This window comes from Chrysemys picta, chromosome 2 (genome assembly GCF_011386835.1).
Source record: "Chrysemys picta bellii isolate R12L10 chromosome 2, ASM1138683v2, whole genome shotgun sequence".
NCBI classification, from domain to species: domain Eukaryota; kingdom Metazoa; phylum Chordata; order Testudines; family Emydidae; genus Chrysemys; species Chrysemys picta.
Window position 1 is genome coordinate 132,856,929 of NC_088792.1, and position 21,288 is coordinate 132,878,216.

The following is a 21,288-nucleotide window of genomic DNA, read 5'->3' on the forward strand; positions in this document are numbered from 1 at the left end:
TTGTTATCAATATTATTTATTCCCATTCTATGAAGTATGTGTAGCAAAATCCTTGCTCCCCCAATAATTGTATTCACCACCCCTTCACTTTCCCAAACTAGTTATTCTACCATTGCCTCTGCCTGTATGTCAACAAGAGTCTGCAGCATTTGTGTTTGCTGCTTAAGAAGCCGCATTATGTCCTGGTGCATCTCCCTCTCTTTTTCCTGCTGGGTCTTTTCCTGAGTCTTTCTCCTGTCCACTCTTTCCTTCTTCAGGCTATCTGCCATATTCACACTGTAGGCCCCCTTTTCACAGTCCGATGCATCACTGGCTTGCAGGATTTTGCTGACAACACATCCTCCTTAGTCCGCTTCTTTCTCTTCTCTCATCAAGGTCAGGCATTTCACAGGTGTGGAGGGGGACCTCTCAAGGCCGCAGCAGCAGCAGCTACAGAGAAAACGGAGGTATAGTTGTCAGTATAATCACAATGGAAAGCAAAAATTAAGTTTCAGAAATCCCTTCTCTTCCTCCTCTAAAGTTTTAAATGTAAGCAGAGTCAGGATGAGCTCTACCCTGACATCTGGTGGGAATTGTGGCAAGTGTGGAAAAGAACTTCAGGGGCTGATCTTGTTTGCATAGGCACACCCACCCCGCTTAGCGTGAGCCCACAGCAGCCCAAAATAGTCACTTTGGCTGCTGTGGGATCCCCAGTTTCTCTGTTACTGGGGCAGGAGGAATAAAGTGTTACCCTGATTATGTGAATCAAGGACAATGAAACTGTTTTATGACAGAGTGTCTCACCATCAACTAAGTAGCACTTGCTAGACAAGGGACATGGGTTCCAAAACGCAGTGAATTGAGAGAGAGGAGCTAGGGACAGGTATTTGTACTGGATGGTATTGTGCCCCCCCCCCCTTTTTTTTTTTTGGAGGATCTCCTCTCTCCACTGTTGAATAGCAGAGCTAATTTTGATTCTATTAAGAATTTAGTTACAGACTGCTATGTTGAATTCATTTTGGGCCAATGGTGCACCAGCACTGGGGCACTGCACCTACTACAAGCTGAAATCACTAAAGAGCTGAGATCACTGAGTGCTGTGTTAACTAGTGGGGGAGCCTGAAGATTTATTGCTAAGCAGCTAGCAGAGCAGAGTAGTTTGTGGGATGGTTGGTGCGGCCCGCGGGATGGCAAGTGGAGTGGAGCTAAGCAGTTTGCGGGATGGTTGGAGCAGCCCATGGGACGGTAAGTGGAGTGAAGTGGAGCGGAGCAGTTTGTGGGACAGTTGGAGCGGCTCACGGGACAGCGAGTGGGCTCACGGGATGGCTGGAGGAGTGGAGCGGCTCGTGGTGAAGGCTGCAGCAGAACCCCATGGAGAGGCGGGGCAGTCAGCCTCAGACCACGTAAGGTGCCCCTTAACACCCCGTGTGCCCCTTCCCCCCCCCCCATTTCCACCCAGGCTGGAGGTGGGGTAAGACTCTGCAGATAAACTTTTGAACTCTGGGGCTGCACTGACCAGGGACAGAGACTTTTGGGGTGTTGGACTTTTGGGTGATTTTGGGGGCGCTGGACTTAAGACCCTGAGGGGAAAAGGATACTGCCAAACTTACTTGGGGGTGGGTCTTTTGCTCATGGTTTGTTATGAATCCTGTTTCTGGTGTTTCCCCAACATAATGCCGCATTGTTTCCCTCCTTTATTAAAAGGATTTGCTACATTCAGACTCTGTGCTTGCGAGCGGGGAAGTATTGCCTCTTAGAGGCGCCCAGGGGGTGGTATGTAATTGTCCCAGGTCACTGGGTGGGGGCTCGAGCCGGTTTTGCATTGCGTTATTGAAACGGAACCCCTAGATACTGAACCCAGCCCTTGTTGCTGCCAACTCAGATGGGCAGAAGGGTTACATAAACAAGATATGCTTACTGACACTTCAGCCTTGCAGTGCCTGTGCATAGCACCCATCTCCAGCCCCAGCCATAGGGAGTATGGCCCAGTAGGGACCTGAGGGGTGGGGGATTGTTTAATTGCATAAAAAGCAATATAATTTTGGCCCCTATTTCCATGAGTACGAATATAGGGCAATGGCACTGAGCGCTGGCACTATTTTCCACCAGTGGTGGTGATTTTAATTGATCTCTCACTCTTGAGTGGCACAAAGCCACAGAGAGAACAGGTGCTACTGGTGTCCCAAAGCAGCCCAGGCTCCTATGCCATTAGCCTGTTTACTGCAAAGATGCCTGTGAAAGTCATCACAGAATGGTGTGGGAAAGCGTCCTAACATGAAGAAAGAAATGAGGCTGCTGTCCCTAGAAACCTCCAGGAGAGGATTACAGAGTATCTCCATGAAAATTTCATTAAGATCTCTCAGGAGGATTCAAGGGACATCCCTATGTACATAAACAAACTGTTCTGCTTTCTCCCTGCCCCTGCAGCCTACCCCATATGGGAAAGAAAAGCAGATCCAAATCTACCTCTGTTTGTCACCTGTGTTCTGCTAACTTGGGGTTGGGCCAGGCAACAACTTCACATTTAAACAGTGTGAGCAAAAAGATATGCATGCACTTACCTGACATTCCTTTTCCCTTCTGTGTCTGTCAGGCTCCCGAGAGGTATCCATAATGCTGGGGGTGGGGGGTTGTATCTCTGCCAAGTATGGCATGCAGGTCATTGTAAAAGCAGCATGTTTGTGGCTCAGCACCAGCTCAGTTGTTAGCCAATGGTCTACCTGCCACAGTTCCTTTCTTTTCGGTGCTGCTGCTGTTACTTGTTGTATCACTTCACCTCCATCCCCTGTGCAATAGATGTACATGGTTTTCAACTGGCCAAAAGCTGTGTCTGCACAGCCACCACTTCCTACAGGCTCAGGAGAGCCACTACCTCCCATCTACTCCCACCAAGAGCAATGCTGGCATTTGTAGCAGATATGGTTGACTGAGCAGTTTCACACCAGGGAGAGCTGGGTGATGAGGAAAAGGAAATTCAAAGGTAACTGAGGAGGGTGACCAGATCACAAGAGTAAAATATCAAGACACATGGGTGGGCGGGGGAAGCAGCCACAGCCCTGACCAACACCATGGGGGTGGGGGGGATTGCAAAGCCCTAGGAAGCTGTGAGGAGGGCATATGGCCCCGCTGCAGGCCACGGGCGTATGATCCCAGTTCCAGCCCCGGCTACACTGCTGGCTCAGTCCAGCTGACAGTCACCTCAGCTCCCAGCAGGACAGATCATAGAAGATTAGGGTTGGAAGAGACCTCAGGAAGTCATCTAGTGCAACCCCCTGCTCAAAGCAGGACCAATGGGAGCTGCAGCACGGGGGCCTGTGAGCGCAAGCAGCGCGCAGAGCCCCCTGACCCTAGGAGCCAGAGGGACCTGCTGGGTGTAGGGGCAGGGTCCGGGTCCGGGCAGCACCTACCTAGGGCAGCTCCCAGGAAGTGGCCAGCAGAACCCCTCTGGCTCCTAGGGCCAGGGGCAGCCAGGGCACTCTGTGTGCTGCTTGCACGTGCTGGTCCCGCTCCCACAGCTCCCTTTGGCTGAGTTCCTGGCCAATGGGAGCTGCGGAGACGTCCCCCACTTATCGGCTGCAGGGTCCTACCAGACGCTTCCTAGGAGCTGTGCAGAGCCAGGCCGGGAGCCTGCCCGCTAGGGTGACCAGTCCAGTCCTGCCCCCACTGTCGGGACAAATGGCGTCGTGACCACACTTCAGTCAGGACACGGGACGAACGGCTACATATGGGGACAGTCCTGGTGTTGTCGGGACGTCTGGTCACCCTGGGGGGGGGGGGGGAGGGGCTTCCCAATGGTCTCCCTGCCCCTGAGTAGCAGGTTGGTAAGTGCGACGAGCAGCTGTTCTCCGACCTCCGGCAAGGCGCAATGCAGCGGCACCCACGCGCCGCCCTTGGCTCCTGCGCATGCGCTGTGAGCGAGCAGCGGCTCGATAGCAAGTTGTGGCCAGCAAGCGGTTTTGAATAGCTGGCACCTATAAGCGCATGCGCCAAGGATAGTCGGTCCTCACCCTTTGAGCAGGTCCCGTCTTTGCCCAGCGCATGCGCCGCGCGGGCGGTAGCTCGAGCCGGTTGCATGGCGACGGTGAAACACAAACGTTGCCCTGGGAACTGGCGGGGGCGAGCGGCGGTTACGCGCTGGCCCTCAGAGCGAGCCGCAGCGCGGAGGTGAGAGACCCGCCCCCGGGCCAGCTCCCGCAGACGCGAGGCCGGGCGCGACCCCGCTCAGGGGACACCTGCCTGGCGCCGGGGTCCCGGCCCCGCGGGGCGGTTGCCGGGGCGGTCGGGGCAGGGCCAGGCTGCGGCCTGGGAGCCGGTGCCGGAGAGCGACGCCCCCTCCCCGCAGGGTGCGCGGGACCGGGCCAGGGGCGGCTCAGCCGGGCAGGCGGCAATCGCCCTCGCTTCCCCCCAGGTGGCCAACTGTGACTGATGTATTCCTGGAGGTTTCATCACATGACCTAATCTTTAATTCATCTTGAATTCCTGGAGGCTCCAGGCCAGTCCAGCGCAGGGTTACCAACCCTCTAGGGTTGGCCTGGAGTTTCCCGGAATCGGCACCGGCTCTTGAAAGGGACTCAGGAGACTTTAAGAGGTAATGTAATGTTATGTCATGTTGGGGGGGGGGGAGAACTCTCCCGGAATAGCTTCAGTCCCAGTTGGCAACCCTAATACAGAGTGGGACAAATATCAGTCCTTGAGCTGGGGAAGATTTAGGTGAGGCTCAGCAATAGGCCGGCCCATAACTCATCCCCCGGCTGAGTGGACTGACTAGTAGCTAAGGCAGGTGATGGGCTGTGGAGTGGCTGGTGCCCTCCACCAATGGGCAGGGGAAGGGAGGCCCTGGGCAAGCTGTCTGTATAGGTGTGCTCATGCTATGGTGATACATAGGATCTCATAGGATCTTCATTTGACCTGCTTGTTATTTAAGCATAAACAAAACACAGGAAACGAAACTCCCTACCAGAGGTTAATAAATATTTGCTCTGCTTAAACATATACACAGATATAGTAGAAACTTTATAATCTTCACACTTAATTGTCTGGTCAAAAATGGCAGACTCTCCTCACAGCAAAGATTTGACAACATAGCGGTTGTCCAACTCATTCTGTGGTTCTGCCTGTCAAGATATACCAACATTTTTCTTATATTCTGAATTCCTTTACTTTCCCCATGGAGCGCTATTCCACCTTTAAGCACCAGTTGAAGAGCTCCCAAAGCCTCCTTGTCACTGTAAGAACCTGGAATGGACCACTCGGTTCTGAACGGTCTGTGATAGCTCACTGTCATGAGTCTGTGCCAGTTCAGAAGTGCTTTAGTCTCACTTTTTGTTTTTTTCATCAAAGTTACTGATTGAAATTTGGAGTCTGTTTTCCTTTTAATAGGAAATAAAGAAAAACTGTGTGGTATAATCCATCAGTTTCCATCATCTGGTGCATGTTACCCCACTGCCTGAGCTAGCCCGTTACAGAACTAGGAGAATCTATATTAGTTTCAGATTTACCGTTTTATTTTGTATATCATCTTGCACAAAATCTGTATCATAAAATTGTAACAGAGTTAAATAATAGAGTTGCAAAGCTAAAATAAAGAGAAGATTAAGAAAGAAATTAAAAAGCATAGGTAAGGGAGCAGCAGAGGGATGTTTTCAGTTAAGAGAAAGGCTGTTCCTGATCACAGGAGCTACAGATGAAGAGAGTCCTGCATACTTTTATGGATTTGCCTCATTTATTTTTGCCTAGGCTAAAACTGATGCTGTGACTAAAAATCTGTATTTCTTTCCTTTTATCTTTTAATTTAATTAAATGACATTAAAATAAACTGGTTGCAACACATGGACATCCACGTTCTGTTCTGGAACAGGACCTCATAGTTAAAGTAAGTTTGGGTTTTTTATACAGTTGAATTGAATAATAAAATTAAGAGAACTTGTATAGAACCATACTAATCTCATATGTTTAGAATTCATTTATATTTTTAGTTCTTTCAGGATCTTGTTATTGGACCTTACAAGAATCATGCCTCTTCCAGACACCATGTTTTGTGCTCAGCAGATTAACATACCTCCTGAACTCCCAGATATTTTGAAACAGTTTACCAAAGCTGCCATCAGGACTCAACCTCATGATGTACTGCAGTGGTCAGCTGGGTAAGTAGTACTTTATATATAGGCTAACAACAAAATATTGCTGCATCATATATTGACCTAATTAGGGGCTTGGCTACACTTGCAGATATAGAGCGCTGGGAGTTAAACCAGCCTTCGGAGAAAGGGAAAACGCTGCTGTGTGTTTACACTGTCAGCTGCAAGCTCAGTGGCATGGCAACATTAGCAGCTCTTGCAACACCACAGAGAGGAGTGCATTGTGGTAGCTATCGCAGTGTGCAAGTGGCTGCAGCGTGCTTTTCAAATGGGAGGAGGTGGAGTGTGACAGGGAGTGTGTTGTGTGTATGTGGGGGGAGAGACTGTGTTTTGGGAGGCAGAGAGTGTGTCAGCATGCTGTCTTGTAAGTTTAGGCAGCAGCAGGACACCCCACCTCCCACCCCGCCTCTCTCTCACACACCCATGCACGCACACACGCATGCACAAACGCCTGCCTCAGCAGCAGCAGCAGCAGCATTCCACAGTAATGGTTTGCTTTGTCCCGGAGCAGATAAGCATGCCAGCTGTCAGAAACGGTGCTTTGAAAGGAGATATCCGCATGCCTGTAGCCGAGTTCAAAACAATGACCAGAGTGGCCACTTGACTTCAGGGGATTATGGGACATTTCTGGAGGCCAGTCCCAGCGCAGTAATGCAACACGTCATCCACAGTGACACCCAGGCTTTTCAGCCAGGGCGCAGCAAGCTTTATGCTTCTCGTGGAGGTGGATCACCAGGAGCGCTCCAGCTGCAGAGTCCAGGCGCTTTAAGTGCTTTGCCAGTGTGGACACCTCAGGAGTTAGGGCTCCTGGGGCTGATTTAACTTGCAAGTGTAGCCAAGCCCTAAATTGTCTGGATATTAAGTATTGTGTGGCACATATGCTGATATATTTTTATGTATTCTTTAATTTGTTAAAGATAATGTGGTCTTTGATTGAATTTATATTTAGTGATGCAATTTTAGATGTGGAACCTTGGCAGAGTGACTTAGGGACTGCTACCCAGCGAACTGGCTCACATTTTTGGTGCTGTTAATTTTTGCTCTGTACTGAATGTCATAATTAGTTTTTCCCCTGTAGATTTCATAAATAATCCTGGTTGAAAAGCAGGTGCAGGGTGTTGCCATCTTTAGATCCTTGTATTTGGTTGGATTTTCTGGGGTAATCACTTTTACACATCAGTGAAACACGTGCTATTTCATAGGAAGGAACAGAATCTGAAAGTTCTGTGTGTGAACTCTAGCTTTACCATAAGTACTGTACCATGTTTGTATTAAGAAGATATAGGCTACTGTTGAAATGTGTTACTATTTGTGGTTCTCTTTTTGAAAATAGCTGTGTGGATACTTTTTAGGAAAAGTTGTTAACGTTTAGTGTTTCTTCCTATCTTGGGAGCAAGGCACTGTATATGGTAGTGAATTAAGCGGAATAAGTCTCTTGTATATTAGTTTTTGGCCAGTTGTGATGGTGACATTGGCTGTAAGAGGTAGATATCTGTATCAGCATCCTTAAAATTACTAATATCTGCATCAAACTCAATTCCTGCTGTGTTTAAGTTATGGTCAGCTATAAAATAAATAAGTATAATGACTATTGTAAATCTTCATATAAATTCTTCAAAATTGTGTTTTGATTTGCTGGTTGGGCTGTTTTGACAATGGCCTATCACCAGATTAGACTAGTAGAGGATTATAGAAATCTGGTTTAAAGTGCATTGTTAGAAATGTGTGTGGAAAGCTTAGACATTGCTACTTGCCAGAACACACTAATAATATTTATAAATCACTCTCCACTGCCACCAAGGAACACAGAACATCGAATGCACAATTAAAGCACAATAATAATTATTATAGTGACAAATAAACACTGTTAAAACTAAACTCTGTGGCTTCAATTAAAAAGGAAGATGGAAACTGGATACAGAGAGGGGAGGAAGTCTATATCAGGAGCTAACTGAAGCCAATTTCCCATTTTCATGGGCACTTAGATTATTAGCAGATTTTTATAAAGCTTGTTTTTGCTTAACTTTTATTTGCTTATAAGCATTCAAATGTGTTGGTATTCCTGTTAATCTAGGTATTTCTCAGCTCTGTCGAAAGGAGAGCCCCTTCCTGTAAAGGACAGGATTGAAATGCCAGTAGCAACACAGAAAACAGATACTGGGCTCACACCAGGCCTCCTTAAAGTTTTGCACAAGCAGGTACAAGCCAACCTATATTGAACACACAGTATTGTTGAGAGATGTCAGTGGAAATTTTCATAGACATGGCTCATAGCTGAGATGAGATGTCAGTAGAACTCTTCATAGACAGTTTGGTCCTACAGACTATCTGTCAGAGAAACAGTACGCCACAATTTCTTTGTGGGGGGGGGGAAAAGTGGCCCTAAAGTTTTGTACTCCTAGTTGTGTGATAATCTCCATGGTGTATTCCAGTTTTATTTGTGGTCTTGTGTTTTGTCTTTTAAAGCTTTCTCCGAAGGGCCGTGTGAGCATGATAGAACTAGAAAAAAAATGGAAACATCTATGTTTGCCAGTGGAGCAGCTGAGAGCCCTTCTACAATTGGACAACTTCGGTGAAGAGGTGGAATGGCTGAAAGTTCTAGCACTTGGGTGTAGTATACTTGGTGGGGTATGTAGGCATGTTAAAATCTTTCATAATCAAATGACTATGTACCAAGCAGACCATAGAGGAATTACAGTAAATAGATTGTAGATCTAGATACTATTGTGTCACTTTAAACCCCCAATTTTTTGTGCAGCAAAGGCAGGTCACGTATTTGTATTTGTTTATGTTCATTCAGTGTCAACCTTTGCTCTGAGGGTGTGTGTGATTCAGACAGGCAGAAGAAGGGGGGATAAGAGTGCTACCACTGCTGGTTTAATGTCAGTACAATAGCAAGCAGGTGTACCAGGAGAAGGAGATATCATTATATCACTATGAGCTGGACAGTACAATGTACCTCATCTGCCCTTCAAAGTATCTAATGGCTCTAATACTCCCTTATTTGTCTCCTGATTTGACTCTAACTCTGTGTGATAAGAGATTTATATCCATATTCTCTTATACCTGACAGTACATAGAGCATAATAAAAGAGTTAGCACATTCATCCATCTCCATGATTCATAGATTCTAGGACTGGAAGGGACCTCGAGAGGTCATCGAGTCCAGTCCCGTGCCCGCATGGCAGGACCAAATACTGTCTAGACCATCCCTGATAGACATTTATCTAACCTACTCTTAAATATCTCCAGAAATGGAGATTCCACAACCTCCTTAGGCAATTTATTCCAGTGTTTAACCACCCTGACAGTTAGGAACTTTTCCCTAATGTCCAACCTAAACTTCCCTTGCTGCAGTTTAAGCCCATTGCTTCTTGTTCTATCCTTGGAAGCTAAGGTGAACAAGGTTTCTCCCTCCTCCTTATGACACCCTTTTAGATACCTGAAAACGGCTATCATGTCCCCTCTCAGTCTTCTCTTTTCCAAACTAAACAAACCCAATTCTTTCAGCCTTCCTTCATAGGTCATGTTCTCAAGACCTTTAATCATTCTTGTTGCTCTTCTCTGGACCCTCTCCAATTTCTCCACATCTTTCTTGAAATGCAGGGCCCAGAACTGGGCACAATACTCCAGTTGAAGCCTAACCAGCGCAGAGTAGAGCGGAAGAATGACTTCTCGTGTCTTGCTCACAACACACCTGTTAATGCATCCCAGAATCATGTTTGCTTTTTTTGCAACAGCATCACACTGTTCACTTATATGTAGCTTGTGGTCCACTATAACCCCTAGATCCCTTTCTGCCATACGCCTTCCTAGACAGTCTCTTCCCATTCTGTATGTGTGAAACTGATTTTTCCTTCCTAAGTGGAGCACTTTGCATTTGTCTTTGTTAAACTTCATCCTGTTTACCTCAGACCATTTCTCCAATTTGTCCAGATCATTTTGAATTATGACCCTGTCCTCCAAAGCAGTTGCAATCCCTCCTAGTTTGGTATCATCTGCAAATTTAATAAGTGTACTTTCTATGCCATTATCTAAGTTGTTGATGAAGATATTGAACAGAGCCGGTCCCAAAACAGACCCCTGCGGAACCCCACTTGTTATACCTTTCCAGCAGGATTGGGAACCATTAATAACTACTCTCTGAGTACGGCTATCCAGCCAGTTATGCACCCACCTTATAGTAGCCCCATCTAAATTGTATTTGTCTAGTTCATCGATAAGAATATCATGCGAGACCGTATCAAATGCCTTACTAAAGTCTAGGTATACCACATCCACCGCTTCTCCCTTATCCACAAGACTTGTTATCCTATCAAAGAAAGCTATCAGATTGGTTTGACACGATTTGTTCTTTACAAATCCATGCTGGCTATTCCCTGTCACCTTACCACCTTCCAAGTGTTTGCAGATGATTTCCTTAATTACTTGCTCCATTATCATCCCTGGCACAGAAGTTAAACTAACTGGTCTGTAGTTTCCTGGGTTGTTTTTATTCCCTTCTTATAGATGGGCACTATATTTGCCCTTTTCCAGTCTTCTGGAATCTCTCCCGTCTCCCATGATTTTCCAAAGATAATAGCTAGAGGCTCAGATACCTCCTCTATTAGCTCCTTGAGTATTCTAGGATGCATTTCATCAGGCCCTGGTGACTTGCAGGCATCTAACTTTTCTAAGTGATTTTTAACTTGTTCTTTTTTTATTTTATCTTCTAAATCTACCCCCTTTCCATTAGCATTCACTATGTTAGGCATTCCTTCAGACTTCTCGGTGAAGACCGAAACAAAGAAGTCATTAAGCATCTCTGCCATTTCCAAGTTTCCTGTTACTGTTTCTCCCTCCTCACTGAGCAGTGGGCCTACCCTGTCCTTGGTCTTCCTCTTGCTTCTAATGTATTGATAAAAAGTCTTCTTGTTTCCCTTTATTCTTGTAGCTAGTTTGAGTTCATTTTGTGCCTTTGCCTTTCTAATCTTGCCCCTGCATTCCTATGTTGTTTGCTTATATTCATCCTTTGTAATCTGTCCTAGTTTCCATTTTTTATATGACTCCTTTTTATTTTTTAGATCATGCAAGATCTCGTGGTTAAGCGAAGGTGGTCTTTTGCCACATCTTCTATCTTTCCTACCCAGCGGAATAGCTTGCTTTTGGGCCCTTAATAGTGTCTCTTTGAAAAACTGCCAACTCTCCTCAGTTGTTTTTCCCCTCAGTCTTGATTCCCATGGGACCTTACCTATCAGCTCTCTGAGCTTACCAAAATCCACCTTCCTGAAATCCATTGTCTCTATTTTGCTGTTCTCCCTTCTACCCTTCCTTAGAATTGCAAACTCTATGATTTCATGATCACTTTCACCCAAGCTGCCATCTACTTTCAAATTCTCAACGAGTTCCTCCCTATTTGTTAAAATCAAGTCTAGAATAGCTTTCCCCCAGTAGCTTTTTTCAACCTTCTGAAATAAAAAGTTGTCTGCAATGCAGTCCAATAACTTATTGGATAGTCTGTGCCCCGCTGTGTTATTTTCCCAACATATACCCGGATAGTTGAAGTCCCCCATCACCACCAAATCTTGGGCTTTGTATGATTTTGTTAGTTGTTTAAAAAAAGCCTCATCCACCTCTTCCACCTGGTTAGGTGACCTGTAGTAGACTCCTAGCATGACACCACCCTTGTTTTTTATCCCTTTTAGCCTAACCCAGAGATTCTCAACACTTCCGTCTCCTATGTCCATCTCCACCTCAGTCCAAGTGTGTACATTTTTAATATTTAAGGCAACACCTCCTCCCTTTTTCCCCTGTCTATCCTTCCTGAGCAAGCTATACCCATCCACACCAACATTCCAATCATGTGTATTATCCCACCAAGTCATAACAGTGAGTAAATGATATGCATAGATGATCATGGATCAGGGTCAGAGTTAAGATAGCTTGCAGTTCCTTACCTTTGAATTTTTTTATATTTTAAGTGCAGCCTTAACTAAGAATATCCTGGCTTTCTAACTTTTAAAAACAACAATGATTTAATACATTTGTTTCATAAAATATTGCGATGTCTTTGCAGTCTAACCTCTGGTTTAATAATTATTGGTGTGGAAATTTCCTTATCTTTTGAAACAATTTGTATAACCTTGATATGTGAAAACTTGAGGTGAATAAACTTGCTAAAACAAAAGAGAGAGTTGTGGCTAGGCCAAAATGAGAGGGCCAGAAAGCCCTGCAGAGTTTATAAATTGTATAGGAGGCCTTTAGAAATTCTGCAGGAGGTCCACCCAGCTTCCCCAAGTTGGCAGATTCAGCAAAGCTCTTGTATGAGAGGGCTGACAGGTGTGCCAGTTATAAAGTGGCACTGTATATCAGTTTGGGTCTCCAGTTTTAATTACCTTAAATTTGTGAATAATAGGGTTTGGAATATACTCTAGATTTTGAATAGACATTTTTTTTTTATTCACCATTCCATCACTACAAAATACTTATCTTTAGAAAATCCATTGTTTACTTGTTACTAAAACTGTAATTTTTGTCACTGCCGTTATTTTTAGGGTCTTTAGTCATGGTCTTTGTTACCCCAACCAGCCTATTACTGAGCAAAACTCCTCACTGAATTTTTATAAATGTTAGTATTTATGGCATTGATCCAGCACTAGTATCCACTAGTTCAGATTACGGTATCTGTGAGAGTCCCATTGAAGTTACAGGATTTTTTTTTTTTTAAGTATATCCTTAACTAACACTTGGGGTTATGTTGTTTTTTTAAAATGTAATCTTAACTCTGAATTTTCTGGGGTTTTGGTGGATTTTTTTAACTGCAACATTCTTAAGATTTTTCTGCCTTAAATTATTGACATCCTTAACTTCAGTTTAAGTTTACTCCATTTAGGATATATTTAGATAGCCTGTGGCAGTGAGCCTCCCAGTTTGAGATGACAGACTTGGGCATGAGGAGCTTGCACTAACACACTAAAAATCGCCATGTAGACAGCTCTTTGAAGTTTTAATTTGGGCTCTGAAGTCCATTCCCATCCCTAAGCTTCAGAGCCCGAGCTCCAGCCTGAACTGCAACTTTGAAGTGCTGTCTACACAGCTATTATTAGAACGCTAGTGTGAGCCCTGCAGGCCCGTGTCTCTTGACTCAGGCTGGGAGGATTGCAGCCACAGAATGTGTAGCCCAGTGATTCTCAACCTGTGGCTGGCCCAATCAGCACAGAGCTATGGCCCATGTGACATCCGTAGGGCCATACAGGTAGTATTGGATGTGGCCCACATAACATATTATGGGCCACATATGCAGCCCACAATGTGGTAAATAGGTTGGGAACCACTGGTTTAGATGTATCCAAAAGGATATTTTCCAGGATTGGATATTGTTTGGTTATTGTGAATGCTGACATTCACAGCATCATGCCAAAATATCAGCTGCCACAACATTGATCCAGACAAACTTCCCCCCCCCCAGCTTTATTGAGATTTAGCTATCTTAGCCAATTTAGTGCTGCCCTCACTAGGGCCAGGTTCAGATAAATTGAAATGATAGTTCACAGGTGAACTGAGGCCTTTATATGGTAACAAATTAGGGACCATTCTTTACCTGGTGATGTATTTGTAAATATGGCAGTGGACTGATGTCTGTTCAGACTAACATGATGCAATTAATTGCTCAATGATACGCTACCTTTCTCTTTTGCATTGATTAAAAGAGTAACAGAATTACACTAAGGCCTTTTCTATACTAACAAAATTTTTAGCCTTAATTCACCAATAGTGCAGCTTTACCGCTGCTAATGTTGGTGGAGGCAGTAGTGTGAAAAGGGCTCAGGCATTTTTACCACTCTGTAGTCTTAAACCAAATGAGATGCCACAATAATAAAAATGCCTGAGCCCTGTCTACACTACAGCTTCCACCACCGTTATCACCAGTGGAGCTGCCTGCATTGGAGTGTGAATTGCAGGTACATTTACACTTGCAAAGTTTGAAGTCTTGGTTCTATTCACACTGAATTTCAGAAGCTGACAGTCTTTCATGCGATATTACACCATAGTGAACAAAGGATGCTAATGCCTTCTGGTATTATGTCTCTCTTTTCTTGGTTGGGATCCTGCTAGTCCTTAATGACTTCTGTGAAGTATGCCTGTGAAATTCTAACAACTGATCCAGAGGGGGGACCTGCTCGCATTCCATTTGATACATTCTCATTTATTTACACATACCTGGCCAGTATAGATGGTGAGATGCCAGACTACAAAGTTGAAGCTTTCCTCAATGCTCTTAAGGGACAAGTGTAAGTATAAATTTGGATTTGGAGCATGCATCAGCTATGCTGGTTCATTCTGGCTTCATAAATCTCTAATTTTAGTTAGATAATCTCTCTTTTCACTTCATTTTCTCTTTGTACTTGCTAGTGAGAGCATAATAAACGTTGAGGACAAGATTTTTCAAAAATGGGTGCCTAAAGTTAGACTCCTGTTGGCTTCACTGTCAGAGTTTGAGCCAACAGTTATTCACCCACACGTTTATTTTTTCCAGATGTTCGGCTAGGTGAATTATGGTGTTCTCTACTCCAGATAGAAATTATGTTTATAGCTTTGTAACATCTGAATGTTGTTGTTTGAACCCACAGCATTTTAAAGTTTCTTCTTATGTTTTACCATAGATGTTGAATAGGAGAAGGGAAATAAACAAGCCCTGTAGGTGGAAACTGCATTACATATGACCTGATTTTGGAGGAGGACTCTCTGTGAGGAGCAGCTGCCCATCACAGCCTTTATTAGAGAAATGGATAGAATTATCTGAGGGCAATCCACTGATGCCTGCTAGATGGCACAAGTGGAACACACTTGTGGCCAACTCTTATTGAAGGCAGCAGATTTTACAAGGAGATCATTCACTAGGGTGACTGTTGTTCTGGCTTTGCATTGGCCAAATCTGGTAGCCAGCATATTGGCAGAAGGTGGATTCTGCTGGAGATTGCTGGAGATGATCTACCACTATCATCTCAGTGTCCTTGTTCAGGAAAGGAACATTTGAGACTAGGTCATAACTAGCAAAATTGTTTGGGTCCTTCTGTTTTTTGGGGTTTTTTTTAGTATTAGCCATGATTCCAAGCCACTGGTAAATTGCCCTTCCTTAGACATGATCTCAGGTGTTCATTTACCATTACCAGGGTCTGTTCTATCTCTGCTGCTCCTGCCACCTTTATAGATTTTATTAATATTTTCAGCAAAGTGTTATGGCAGTTCCTCACAGTGGGAGATGTTCAGGTGCAAGGTAAAGGAAAAGACAGTCTGGGCTGGTCAGGAGTTCCGCTATCAAGAACAGTTATGTTGATCAGACATTTTAGATATTGGTTTCCTTTATAATGTTGGTGTTTATAAACACTGTATGTTCCAGGCTACCAGTTCTTGTCTCTGCTTTATCTGGTGCTGATTGATCATTGGTTAACAGTATATATCTCTGGGGGTGGTACAGAGGGAGGGGTTGTTTTGAGGTTGTTGTTAGAAAGTGTCTGACTAGTCCCTTAGCACACTGGTCATGCTTCTGGCTTGTGTAGTGTATTCCACTGAGACAGAACTGTACTCCATAAGTGTGAAGTCTCACAAGACAAATTTTGATGTCTTGGTTTGAGATTAGCTCTGAGAGGAAGCTTGCAGAGCTCTTGAGTGGTCTGTATATTGCTAGAATGTCTATATTGGTTCTGTTTCCTGGAGTTCTGTGTCATCTGGGTGCATCTGAATAACTTGGTCTCTGGGTTAAGATCTCATTTCCATCTGGGTTTGGTTGGGTTATCTGATAGCCATCCTTCCTACCAAACTTTGGACTCATGGGGTGGAATCCTGGTCCCACTGAAGTCAACAGCAAAACTCCCATTGACCTCAGTGGAATGAGGATTTCACCCATGGTGTGTTGTATATCCTGCTGGAATGAGTTGTACCAGAATGCATCTGACAATGTCTTCAACCCAGGTTTCAGTGAGGTAGGCCAGGTCAGTTGCCTCCTCAACAATCAGGTCATATGTAATGCGGACTTTGTTTTTAACCAATCTTGTGTTCATGAGCCTGAGGTTATGTTCCTTGATCCCTAGGACATAAGACTGGAAGGGTCCTATTGACTCATCAAGTCCAGTCCCCTGCTATTGCAGGCAACTCTATCATATAATCCTGTCCTCCTTACCATGGCTGCAGGGTGATGCCTGGTTTGTATGTATGGCTATGCACTAAGTGTCTGTTCCATCCTGAGGATGCGTCTTTTTGTCTTGGGTTGCCTCAATCCCATCAGGACTGGGGTTGGGGGTATATGTGAGGGGCATAAATTTGGTGTTTGTTTTATTTGTCATTTCTTTGGTGTCTCAGATCCCCAATCCTTGTAATATTATTTCTCTTGTATGCTATTGACATAGTCCTGATCCCTGAAAGGGCATATCTCTTGTACCTGAGTATTTGAGTAATGCATTCCTGCAGGAGGAGGACAAAAATATGGTATACATGGCTTGCTCACTTCTTGAGCTGTGGGTGTATGGAGACTACCTATTTCATTTGTGCTTTTGTCCTCTGGTCCTTCCTGCTGAAGGAGCCAGCAGGATTAACATAATCACTGTCCTAAATTAATTGAACCTAAGTGTGGTGTTATTTTGAGCTTTCTTGTCCCTGGAGCATTCCGGGTGGGAAGATAAATACACAAATGCCATATCCATTTACATTAACAAATTGATAAGCTTTACTGTCACCACTTAAGATGACTATAGAATTGCAATCATACATACAATTAAGATTATATTACTCTTTTGCATAATACAATGATTTAGGTTTAACTGGAACCCAGAGAAGTAATCGTTGTACAGTAATTTGTTTAAAATCGTTAACCTTATTTACCTTCCCTTGTTAACTTTTGAAAAGTTGAGATAATAGCCTCTTGGGAGATTTCTTTATAGCTGCTACAGACTAGGTAAAAAAAACAGTTACTCACCTTTGTAACTGTTGTTCTTCGAGATGTGTTGCTCATATCCATTCCAATTAGGTGTGTGCGCGCCGCGTGCATGATCGTCGGATAAATTTTCTACCCTAGCAACACCCGGTGGGTCGGCTGTGGAGCCCCCTGGAGTGGCGTCTTCATGGCGCTGGATATATACCCCAGCCGACCCAGCGCCCCCTCAGTTCCTTCTTGCCGGCTACTCCGACAGTGGGGAAGGGGGGCGAGTTTGGAATGGATATGAGCAACATATCTCGAAGAACAGTTACAAAGGTGAGTAACCATTTTTTTCTTCTTCGAGTGCTTGCTCATATCGATTCCAATTAGGTGACTACCAAGCTTTACCTAGGCGGTGGGGTCGGAGTGAGACATCGCTGTGTGCAAAACCGCTGAACCGAATGCAGCATCATCTCTGGACTGCTGTACCAACGCATAGTGAGCGGCGAAGGTGTGGACTGATGACCAAACTGCAGCTCTACAAATGTCCTGGATCGGGACTTGAGCCAGGAAGGCAGTCGAGGAGGCTTGGGCCCTCGTGGAGTGGGTGGTGAGGCGTGGCGCTGGGACACCAGCCAGGTCGTAGCAAGCACGAATGCAGGACGTGATCCAAGAGGAGAGACGTTGGGAGGAGACTGGTAGGCCTTTCAGCCGGTCGGCTATTGCAACGAAGAGTTGCGTCGTCTTTCGAAATGGTTTCGTACGCTCAATATAGAAAGCAAGGGCCCTGCGCACGTCCAAGGAGTGCATACACTGGTCTTGGCGCGTGGCGTGTGGCTTAGGATGGAAGACCGGGAGGAATATATCCTGGTTCACATGAAAAGCTGATACAACCTTGGGAAGGAAGGCAGGGTGGGGGCAAAGCTGTACCTTGTCTTTATGGAAGACTGTGTACGGAGGCTCAGATGTGAGGGCCTTGAGTTCAGAAACACGCCTTGCTGAAGTGATGGCTACAAGGAAGACTGTCTTCCAAGATAGGTAAAGGAGTGAGCAGTTAGCCAATGGCTCGAATGGGGGTCCTGTGAGCTTGGAGAGAACCAGATTAAGATCCCACGCCGGAACGGGTTGGCGTTGCTGTGGGTAAAGGCGGTCTAAGCCCTTGAGGAATCTGACAACCATCGGGTTAGAGAAGACCGAGGAAGCGTGTTCTCCTGGGTGGAACGCCGATATAGCGGCCAGGTGAACCCTGACTGAAGATATCGCCAAGCCCTGATGTCTCAAGGACAGGAGATACTTGACTATAAGAGGAACGGACGCCTGCAAGGGGGGCGTGGCCCGCTGGTCGCACCAACAGGAGAACCGCTTCCAATTGGCTAAGTAAGTGGTCCGTGTAGAGGGCTTTCTACTTCCCATTAGAATCTGTTGCATGGGATGTGAGCATTGTAGCTCTGTCTGATTCAGCCATGGAGCATCCACGCTGTAAGGTGGAGCGATTGCAGGTCGGGGTGACACAGTCGGCCGTGGTCCTGGGAGATCAAGTCTGGGCACAACCGAGTTTGAACTGATAGCTCCAGAAGCGTGGTGTACCAGTGCTATCTTGGCCAAGCTGGAGCGACTAGAATCACACGTGCCTGGTCTCTGCGTAGTTTGAGCAGTACCCTGTGGACCAGTGGGAATGGAGGGAAAGCGTAGAACAGCTGGTCTTTCCACGTTAGAAGGAAAGCGTCCGACAGGGAGCCCGGAGATCGCCCTTGTAGGGAGCAGAACACGTGGCACTTCCTGTTGGCTCGTGATGCGAAAAGGTCTACCTGGGGAAATCCCCACCTCTGGAAGATGGAATAGATGATGTCCGGATGAATCGACCACTCGTGCGTCTGGAAGGATCTGTTGAGACGGTCCGCCAGAGTGTTCTGGACTCCAGGGAGGAACGATGCCATAAGATGTATCGAGTGGGCAATGCAGAACTCCCACAGGCGAATCGCCTCTTGGCATAGGGGAGACGACCGGGCTCCTCCTTGCTTGCTGATGTAGAACATGGCCGTGGTGTTGTCTGTGAGGACTAACACGCAGCGGCCATGCAGGAGACCGAGAAATGCCTGACATGCTAGGCGCACCGCCATCAGCTCTCGAACATTGATGTGCAGAGCTAGTTGGTATGCGGTCCACAGGCCTTGGGTATGGTGTTACCCGAGGTGAGCGCCCCAACCTAGAGATGAGGCGTCCGTGAACAGGTGCAGGGAGGGTTGTGGGCGTGAAACGGCACTCCTGCACAAACCGCCTTGTGATCCAGCCACCAGGTGAGAGAGGTCAAGATCGAGTTCGGAATCGTGACCACCATGGTCAGGCTGTCCCGAGAAGGGCGGTACACCGAGGACACCCAGGCCTGAAGTTGACGAAGCCGAAGTCTGGCATGCCTGGTTACGTAAGTACAAGAGGCCATGTGACCCAACAGACCGAGGCACGTCCTTACAGTGGTAATCGGGAAGGCCTGGAGTCTGTGGATGATGTTCGCGATGGTGCGAAACCGAGTGCCTGGCAGAAGAGCTCGGGCGAGTGTGGAGTCTAAGACTGCCCCGATAAACTCTATTCTCTGGGTCGGCTCGAGAGTGGACTTCTCTTTGTTGAGTAGAATGCCTAAGTCGTGGAATGTTTGTAGTATTATCTGTACATGCGCCTGAACCTGCTCTCTGGTGCGGCCGCGGACCAGCCAGTCGTCTAGATACGGGAACACCTGTATCCTTTGTCGACGAAGGTATGCTGCCATGACGGCCATACATTTGGTGAACACTCTTGGAGCCGCGGACAGTCCGAAGGGAAGGACGGCAAATTGGTAGTGTACCTTGTTTACTACAAAACGAAGGAAGCGCCTGTGAGGGGGGTAGATCGCTATATGAAAATATGCGTCCTTCATGTCGAGTACGGCGTACCAGTCCCCAGGATCCAGGGAAGGGATGATGGTCCCCAAGGAGACCATGCGGAACTTCAACTTTACTATGAATTTGTTGAGTCCGCGTAAGTCTAAAATGGGTCGCAGACCCCCTTTTGCTTTGGGGATCAGGAAGTAGCTGGAGTAAAACCCCTTGCCCCTTAACTCTGGGGGAACCTCCTCTATGGCCCCCATAGAGAGGAGCCCAAAAACCTCCTATATAAGGAGATGCTCGTGAGAAGGGTCCCTGAAGAGGGAGGGGGAGTGGGAGGGGGGGAACGAAGAAAACTGGATGGCATATCCCCTCTCCACCGTGCGAAGGACCCAACAGTCCGAAGTTATAAGGGACCAAGCACGGTGGAAACGGGAGAGGCGATCCCGAAATAAATGAGATGGATCCTGGGTAGTGGCTGGTGTGCCGTCCTCGGGCGCAGCTTCAAAAGTTTTGCCTAGGTCCTGAAGGTGGCCTAGGGGGGCCCTGGTTCTGACCAGGTTGGGGTCCGGTCGGCCTCCGTCTACCACCTCGTCCCCGCCTTCTGGGAAAGTCCTGTCTCAGACGAGGAGGAGGAGGGTAGAACCTTTGTGGCTGTGGCCTAAAGGGCCTGCGTTGAGATCCTGGGACATGCATCCCCAGGGAGCGCATGATGGTTGGCCCTCGAATGGCAGATCCTGCAGGGTCTGCTGCAGTTCTGGCGGTAACCCCAAAACCTGGAGCCAGGAGACAGGTTGAGTGGCTATCCCAGACGCTAGAGTCCTGGCGGCCGAGTCTGCAATGTCGAGGGCGGCCTGTAAGGAGGTTCTAGCCACCTTTTTGCCCTCCTCCACCAGGGCCCTGAACTCCTTCCTTGAGTCCTGGGGAACCAACTCTTTGAATTTACCCATGGAAACCCATGAGTTATAATTGTACCGACTTAAGAGCGCCTGTTGGTTTGCGGCCCTGAGCTGCAGATCCCCTGCTGAATAAACCTTGCGTCCAAACAAATCAAAGTGCTTAGCGTCCTTTGATTTGGGCGCTGCCGCCTGCTGGCCATGGCGCTCTCTGGCATTCACTGATGAGACTACCAGTGAACATGGTGGGGGATGCGGGTAGAGGTACTCATAGTCTTTAGAGGGCACAAAGTACTTCCTCTCTACCCCTCTGGCAGTTGGAGGGATGGAGGCCGGGGTTTGCCATAGGGCCGTAGCGTTAGCCTGAATTGTTCGGATAATGGGCAACGCCAGCCGGGTTGGGGCATCAGATGAAAGGATGCTCACCACCGGGTCCTCCACCTCCGCTATCTCCTCGGCCTGTAGGTCCATATTTCTTGCCACCCTACATAACAAGTCTTGGTGGGCACGAAGAGCTATAGGAGGTG

General features: G+C 46.6%; 1 protein-coding gene and 1 long non-coding RNA gene across 11 annotated transcripts in view; one reads left to right on the plus strand and one right to left on the minus strand.

The window, feature by feature from the left end:
• On the minus strand, positions 1 to 3,706 carry LOC135981492 (uncharacterized). Of its 3 annotated transcripts, none has more exons than XR_010598530.1 (3): positions 3,567 to 3,706; positions 2,541 to 2,930; positions 1 to 429 (listed from the first exon to the last, which is right to left on the minus strand). It is a non-coding gene; the product is annotated as an uncharacterized LOC135981492 (long non-coding RNA). The 3 variants fall into 3 exon arrangements; XR_010598529.1 differs by lacking the exon at positions 3,567 to 3,706 and adding an exon at positions 3,387 to 3,538 and having other exon boundaries at positions 2,541 to 2,764; XR_010598528.1 differs by lacking the exon at positions 3,567 to 3,706 and having other exon boundaries at positions 2,541 to 3,379.
• ROPN1L (rhophilin associated tail protein 1 like) overlaps positions 3,663 to 21,288 on the plus strand; it is a 25,473-nt gene continuing 7,847 nt past the window's right edge. For 2 of the 8 annotated variants that reach the window (XM_008175865.3, XM_042845489.2), the window contains exons 1-5: positions 3,991 to 4,143; positions 5,955 to 6,122; positions 8,191 to 8,314; positions 8,583 to 8,744; positions 14,211 to 14,386. In XM_008175865.3, coding sequence (XP_008174087.1) covers positions 4,052 to 4,143; positions 5,955 to 6,122; positions 8,191 to 8,314; positions 8,583 to 8,744; positions 14,211 to 14,386 — 722 coding nt within the window. In that variant the 5' untranslated portion in view covers positions 3,991 to 4,051. The other 6 variants (XM_042845492.2, XM_008175868.4, XM_008175870.4 and 3 more) reach the window with 6 other exon arrangements.